The sequence below is a fragment of the Mesoplodon mirus genome, assembly GCF_964341445.2.
Source record: "Mesoplodon mirus genome assembly, chromosome: 7".
NCBI lineage: Eukaryota > Metazoa > Chordata > Mammalia > Artiodactyla > Ziphiidae > Mesoplodon > Mesoplodon mirus.
The window spans coordinates 10868074-10876270 of NC_138983.1; the positions used below are offsets into that span (position 1 = coordinate 10868074).

At 42.2% G+C, this 8197-nt stretch overlaps 1 protein-coding gene across 1 annotated transcript; it reads right to left on the reverse strand.

Annotated features, from left to right (window-relative positions):
- Positions 1 to 726: 726 nt before the first annotated feature.
- On the reverse strand, positions 727 to 7179 carry MS4A1 (membrane spanning 4-domains A1). The gene is made up of 6 exons (XM_082628485.1): positions 6897 to 7179; positions 6328 to 6447; positions 5100 to 5156; positions 3133 to 3369; positions 2050 to 2151; positions 727 to 1178 (listed from the first exon to the last, which is right to left on the reverse strand). Exons 1-6 carry the CDS (start codon positions 7041 to 7043, stop codon positions 939 to 941), a joined length of 903 nt encoding a protein of 300 aa, XP_082484611.1. The 5' UTR covers positions 7044 to 7179; the 3' UTR covers positions 727 to 938.
- Between the last annotated feature and the right edge of the window lie 1018 nt (positions 7180 to 8197).

The window sequence follows — 8197 nt, forward strand, 5'->3', positions numbered from 1 at the left end:
TCTAGGTATGAAACAGGCTCTCAAAATTACTTGCTGTGACCATTGAAAATTACTTATTTATTTGCTTATTTTCTCTTTGAACATTTGTAAAATAGGGATAGGGATTTTTTTTTCCTTGATCATGGAAGCTTCAATTGCAATTATTTGATAAAATACTTTGGGAACTGGCAAATATTCTACAAATACAAGTATTGGTTATCCTTTGTAATTTGGCTACTCCTCCTGGCACTTTTTCTATCATTCTTTCTTCCTTTGCCTAAAGGCTAAAAGTAGGTAGACAGTGCAACCAAGAGCCTAGAAGAGGAGTTAGGGGAAGGTAAGACAGACGGAGATGTGGACAGGGCTGAGGACTGGCCACTTAGAGCTGCCCCAGTGGGGTGTGGAAGCCACAGTGTCAACCCCATAGAAAGATAGATGGAATGGGTTCTTCATTGTACCTCATTATTATTGTTTGCTTTCCTGAAAACAGTGGTGCAAAAGAGACTCCACGGAAAATGTAGATGTGGAAGGAATTAGATAGCTTAGGGATGGCACGGAGCAGTCACTTACATTTTTCATCTGGTGCAGAGTCTCCCTGTGGCAGAGGGAGAAAATAAAAAACAAATGAACTGCTACTGCTGTGACTACGACTACACCTTATCCAAGGAACAGGCCAGTGAGAAACCGCAGTCTGCAGCCCTTATTCAGCCTATTTTTTTTTAACGTAAGAAAGCTGTCCTAAACAGGAAACCTGATGATACAGTCTACTACAATGGCCTATGTTCATCCTCTGAATGAGGATGGGGCGAAGGGAGCTGTGGTCACTCCATGCCAAGACCAGAGTGACATGGAGGCTGCATGCAGAGTGCCTTCAGAAATGGGGGTAAATACGTCTCTTGGAAGCTGTGAACGTTAATGTCTAAAACAAAAAAGAAAACAGAAAACAGAAAAAAAATAGTTTAAGGGACAGTATCGTTTTCTATTGGTGAGGCTTCCTGATCTTGGGGAGGTTCTGGAAAGTTTATTTCTGTTTCTTCTTCTTCTTCTTCTTCTTCTTCTTCTTCTTCTTCTTGGACTGGAATAATTTCAATGTCCTCTTCATTCTTTGGTTGGGAAGATATTTCAATCTGCTCAACCACTTCTTCTTTTATTTCAATTGCCTGTTCCTTTTTTTCTTCTGCTGACAGGAGAACTACATTCTGGAACACAAAATTGAACCAACTTTTCTTGACCTTTATCACTGGCACATTTCTCAACCATCTGTATGAATATCAAATGCCTCCTGGTTTTTATGCTATTTATGTTATTTTCTATATGCTTCCCAATACCAGAATTGATTTCCCAGGTGCTCAAATCCTTATCACATCACTTATCAAGGCTCATCCTCAAGGCCAGCAGATACTTGCCACTTTGCCTGGAATGATCACACAGTGTTTGGGAAATAACACTGCAATAATAGAGGAATTTAGATTTTAGTTTTGATTGGCCTTTATGGGAGATAACCTTGGAAAAGTAACTTTCTCTCTCCAATCCTGTCTTCCTCATCTGCAAAATGAAGGAATTGATGATGATTTCTAAATTCTCTTCCAAAGCTAACATCCTATGGTTCTGAAGCAGTTGATAATAGATCTGTCACTGGGATATTCATATCTCCCAATTGTGGAGCCTCTTTGAACCTATTGTTTTAGAAGAGGGATTAGAAGGAAAGAGGGGAGGAGAAGGGAATACTGAGAAATGAGGTGGAAGAAATAGTGGCTTTAATCAGCCTTCAGCCATCCTGTTTTTATGCATTAAGTATGGAATTCTGAAGTCAAGAGGGATGACTTGAAGTCCAGCAAGGTTAGTAAGAGGATGTACATAGCATAGGACTGTATCCTCTGTCTAACCTTTAAACTTATTTCAGATTTCAAGACACTTTTCTCCATTACTGGTATTTTCTGCTTTCCAGAAATATGCTAGGATCATTTTTCATGATGTTCCCAGGCTCATCAGATTACACTCTCCGTAAATTACTCTTTGTAGATGTGATTTTCCTACAGGGAGTTTGTGAACAGCATGGCTTCTACTTACAGCTTTGGGTCTGGAGCATATTTTTTTCCATTCATTCTCAACAGTGCCAGCTGTCACAAGTTTTTGGAGGAAGGCAAAGAGCAGCATCACTGCAAAAATGCCCTGAAGAACAGAAAAGTGAGGGTGAAAATGTAATAATTAAAATATAAGAATATGATTGGTGCTCAGTAAATGACTGTTGACTAAAAGTAAATGATTAAAATATCAATTCTTTAGGGAAATAACGACTGACTGTGAGAACTGCTAGTATCTGCATAACCCTAACCCTTAGCACAACTCCTGGCACATAACAGATAGTGCATGTTGCTGACAGAAAGTAAAGCAGTAATAATTAGTTGAAGAATCAATTCTGTGTAAGCAAGAACAATTATTGAGTCCCAAATTGAACTGTATCCAGCTTTAGGTGGTATGGTATTGCACTAAGGAAATCTCTCCACACTTGGGAGATGCATTTTTTTCCCCTTCAAATCCTACACTAAAAACTCCTTGAGGGGGCTCCCCTGGTGGCGCAGTGGCTGAGAGTCCACCTACCGATGCAGGGGACACGGGTTCGTGCCCTGGTCCGGGAGGATCCCACATGCCGCGGAGCGGCTGGGCCTGTGAGCCATGGCTGCTGAGCCTGTGCGTCCGGAGCCTGTGCTCCGCAACGGGAGAGGCCACAACAGTGAGAGGCCCGCGTACCAAAAAAAAAAAAAACTCCTTGAGGCAAATGATGTTTATTACAACTTAGGTTCTTCAGTGTTCATCTTAATCAATAATAATAATAAATATTCTGTTAATAATATAATAATAATAAATGTTAAAGCAAACACTTAAATAGCACTTTCTTTGTACCAGACACTGTTCTAAGTGCTTTCCATGTATTAACTCATCCCTCAAAATAGCCCTATAAATACTATAAACAGTAAATACTATTACCTTCCCCATTTTACAGTTGAAGAAAATGAGACAGTGTGATCAGAATTCTTGCTCAACGCCATATGGGCAATAAGTAGCAGACACAGACAGTCTGGATCTAGAGTTGATGGTCATAAGAAAAATACCATACTTCCTCCCTGAAAATAAATCCAGTTTCACACTTACCAAGAACAAAAACCGTATGCTATCACAATATTTCATAGACAGAGAATTTTTCTCAGTGGGGTTAGCTGGTTCACAGTCGTGTATATTAATATGTGGTGTGGGAGCCTTAGTAAGGTTCAGACTCTCCATTTTAAAAAAATGGGAAATTGTCAGATTAAATATGTCCATGATCAAAAAAATTATTCCAGAAATAGCAGCAAAGAGGCTCAATGAGTTCATTATTATCCTCCCTCTGACCTGAAATAGAGACATAAAGATTTATTAATTGAGTTTAATTACCAGTTGAAGAATATAAGCTAGGAAGGAATTCCAGATCCCATTCCCCTGACTCAGAAAGGTACTACACCTAAATCATACTAAGTTCTATTTCTCTCCGTGGTTTTTAGTCTCTTTGTCACTATAAAATGAAAACCTTCATGTCTGAACCTTGTCCCTTTCTCAGATTTCCCCATCTCATTTATGCCACCACCATCTAATCAGTTCATCAAGAAAACATCCTAGGAGTGATCCTTGTACTTCCTTTCACTGCCACTGCCACCAGAATACTAGTAGGCATTCAATACACAATTGTTGAGTAAATGAAATGAATAGTATTCAGATTAGATCGCAGTGAAGCCAGATGGTATTGTGGGTATAGGTAGGGAAAGGGCAGATAGACCCCTCTAGGTCTGTACCATCAAGTGGAAACAAGCAAAGAGTAACACCTATTCCCTCCCTCTTGCCCCAGGTTGCAGTCAGCCCCAGTCGATCATCTTTCAAAATACAATTAAGGCTGATGTCTCCGGGTAGCCCAGGTAAGAGGATGTCAGTGTGAATGTGCTACCTTGCTGGGATGATAAAAGTTCAAAACAAGAAGATATGTGCAAAAAGTACCATAATGGTGTGGGGTTATTGATAATTATCTTAAGACACACATATTTCATCCCTGGTTGTATGACCTACAGATGGCAAGTCAGTAGGACTGACTGTATTTGGAGAATAAATACAACTTGATCTTCATAAACAGTTTTTCTTTTCCCCCAAACTGAGTTTGTCAGACCACCTCTAGACAGGAGCCATCTCAATCTCCTCTGTCTCCACTGACTTCGGAAGTGACTCAAATTAGTAATAGCTTAGTAAGTGGAGAAAAGTTGAAGAAGGAAGCTTGCTGGTAAGCTCTTGACCTGTACAGAAGCAGGGGTTCTTCCTGGGTGTAAATGTGTCCTGAGGGGTTATATGCACAAGACCACTCTAGCTCTTTATAGCTTCTGAAGCACCCTCATATATATTACTCCATTTTATCCTCAGGAGAGTTTCATATGGTAGCAAGGACTATTATCTCCATTTTATAGGTTAAAATTCAGAGGTACAGGGCTTCCCTGGTGGCACAGTGGTTGAGAGTCCGCCTGCCAATGCAGGGGACACGGGTTCGTGCCCCGGTCCGGGAAGATCCCACATGCCGCGGAGCGGCTGGGCCCGTGAGCCATGGCCTCTGAGCCTGCGCGTCCGGAGCCTGTGCTCCTTAACGGGAGAGGCCACAACAGTGAGAGGCCCGCGCACCGCAAAAAATAAAATAAAATAAAATTCAGAGGTACATAGGGGTAAACAGACTTGCTCAGGGTTACAGCTGAAGGTTAACTAGGGCTTGAGTCAGTCATAGCGTTGATTAGACAGTTTTCCTAAATGCTGGTCTGAGAGAAATGACAAGATTTTCAAAGAGATCTCAGTCTCACACAGCATCTCACATTCCTAAGACCGTAAGCATGCCTCTTCAACGATCTGCCTTTAATTCTGTTTCCATGGATATCTCATTTCCATGTTTTTTATGAATAAAATCACAACAGCATCATAGAGCATCTTTTGCTTTTTAGGATTGAGCGATAACTCAGTGCTACTGTAACTCCAAAGGTCTTCCAGGGTCCTTCTTTTCAACTGAGAAAACAGCTACTTCTCTGACGTGTGGGAAAGAAGGACATACGATTACTTGCCAAACTCTTCATGGAGTTTTTCTCCGCTGCTGCCAGGAGTGATCCAGAAATGATATACTGTAAAAAGAGAGGTGGTGGGTGGGGAAGGGCGGGGGCGAGATGGGAGCAGCAGCAGAGAGAGAGGGTGGGGGGCAGAGAAGGAGGTCACTTTTTAACATTGAGAACTGGTTGTAAAAAAGCTATCCACACTTTCAACCACTTTCCCCAAACTATCCAGTCCTTTTTAATGGGTTTATTCATTTTTCAGCATATTTCTCCTTTATTCAGGCTCCATCACATTCAGTCCTTGCCTTTTATTCAACCAAATGGGGAGCTGTGACTAGGAATATAGTAAGACCAGAGGCAGAATTCACATTTCCATGTCAATTAGTACTCACACTGTGAATTTAAGAGTTTTATTTTCAGTTTTCCTTTTTTTTAATTTGGGGAATTGCTCTTTGGAGTTCACAGTGTTTTAAATGGCGTTGATGGCAATGATGAGTGAATTGATGTAGAAGAAATACTTGGCCTGAATGTCATAGGCACTTCATTCAAACATGGGCTGCTACAGGGAGTGGTCATTATTTCTCATCTTCCTTTTCTACTATTCAAGCTGTAAGATGGAGGAAACCCTTTCACTAATCCATCTCTCCTTGTTCTGAGAGTTTCAATCCTGGACCTGTCTTCATAGTCACATCTATGAAGGTGCCATGGTGATGAAAACATCACTGTCCCATACCACATCCAGACAGGGTTATAAGCTTGGAAAACATGCACATGAAACAGCCATAAGGAATACTGCTCTGCTGATAAGTGAGAGGAGATTTATTTGGGATGGGACTAATTTCACCACATGAGATAGTAACTAAAGAGAATGTAGGGAAGAAGGACCAGGTGGGAGGAGGTTTGCTTTCTGAAACACCGTGCTATACAGTCCAAATGTCTAGTACCCAGCCCACTTCATGCCGGACGTTGACCCTGGAGAGGTCTTTGAGAAGTCTTTCCTCCCTGTGTAGATCCATGTAGGGCAGCTTTCTCTGAATGCCCATGAAGCATGACCACTGACTCTCAACCATGGGATTCATGCTCAATGTAGTCAACCTCTCTTTCCACTAAATCACATCAACCAGATAACCTATGCCCTACTCCTGTGCTTTTCTCAACCCAGAAATAATCTGGTATATTCCTGTGCAGCTTTTTAACCTTTTTGTCTGTATCACTCCCCAAATGGTTGTTAGTTTTTACTCACCATAATGCCTCCCCAGAGAGGGTACCACAAAGTTACACAGATGGGTGCATAGACCTCCACATGAAGCAACAGGAGGCCGCCCAGGGCAATGTGGAAGAGCCCATTCATAATCTGGACAGCCTGGGGAGAGAATAGGGGCACTGATGGATGAACTGAAGTCATCGTCAAGTCAGAAAGCGAAAGTGAGGCCGGAAGCCCTGGTGCCTGACCTGGATGGGGCTGTGTAAGATGTCCAAAGCAAGTGGTGAAGGCGCCAAGACCTTTGTCTCATTCCGATTCATTTTCCCCACCACCTGGGGCATTTCCAAGGCAGGCATATGTGGTATGCTGGTGATGAACTGGGATGGGAGACCCCTAACTATGCAAGCCTCAAGATCAAGTGGGGGCATAAGATCACCATGATAATCTCTCTGTACGTCCCTGATTTGGCCCCCTGTGTCAGACATAAAGATCACCTCAGGTGAGATCAAACACCTTCCAGTCGGATTGAATTTTGTACCTGGCCTACAGCATCTGCTTCTGTAGGCCAGAGAATCCCTAGGATGTGGAATGGAGGGCAACTGACTTACCCCCAAAGCCTTAGATTCCCTCATGAAGAAGCTCTGTGTGGCGCCCACCACTGAAGGCACCCTCCTGGGAATTAGTTTCTGAACAGGCTGCATGGCAATAGGGCCTGCTGGGAAAGCTCCACTCATGGAATTTCTGGGCGTCGTCATTTCACCCTCAAAAGTCCTAAAAATAAAACAAATAATAAAAGGAGGAGAGAGAGAACAGGATTCTTGGCAGTCTTTTATCTCGTGTTGTGCACCTGAATACTTTCCTCTGTATTCTCTCTGTGGGTGTCACTGATGGCAGACACGGCCTCTTCCTAGTCACTTTGGATCTAAAGCAAGGCCTCCTGCCATGTTCTAAGACAGGATCCAGAGGGGTCATCTCATGCAAGGGTTTATGGGCCCAGGGATCCCTGCCAGTATTCTTGACAGACACATTTGGGACATGTTTTCTCTTTGTAGAGAACATCATGCTCATATTCTGTATGTTCTGTGTGTCTGTCATTTCTGGATGCTTTTCTTGTGCTTTCGTATTGGAAAATGTGTTTTGCGTCCCTTTGCTTACATGCTTTTGTCCATTGACATGGGCCAGAGTCACCATGATGGAGGATGGTGAAGACTGTTGGAGTCGAGAGGGGCCGAGTCCATCTTCCCTCCTCCCACTAACTCTGCCACCTTGAGTAAATCACTTCAAGGAGGCTCTTGAAGGTTCTGTGTGAGACTGTGGCCTCTGAATCAGACTGCCTAGGTTTAGATCATGATTCTTCTATTTGCTGTGAAACTCTGGGTAAGTTCTTTAAACTCTCTGGGCCTCAACTTCTTCAACTGTAAAATGGGGATAGTAATAATTCTTATAGGGTTGCTGTGTGACTTAAATTGGCTGATGGTGTGTGCATGGCTGGTTTCTTTCTGTTCAGGGATAGCTCAAATGTCAGCCTCTCAAAGAAGCCTTTCCTGAGCCCTCAATCCACAATGCATCTCTCTCACAACATCCCATTTTATTTATTTGGTAGCACTTATCACTGTGAGGAATTACTGTCAGTCTCTCCCCACTAGAATATAAATTCCTTGTGTTCTCTCTTGTTTAGTATTTAAAATTATGCCTGGATTTAGTAGTTTCTTCATGAATATTATTGAAGAAGTAAATGTATGCAAAGCACCCATGTCTGAATCATTACTAGCTGCTTTTGTTCCTGTTCTTGTTCTTAATATTTTTACCTTTAGGAGCAGTAGTTTCTATTTTTCCCATCTGAAAAATGAGAACAATACCCCTTTCAGAGACATGTTGTGAGAAATAAATAAGTTAACATAAGTGAAAG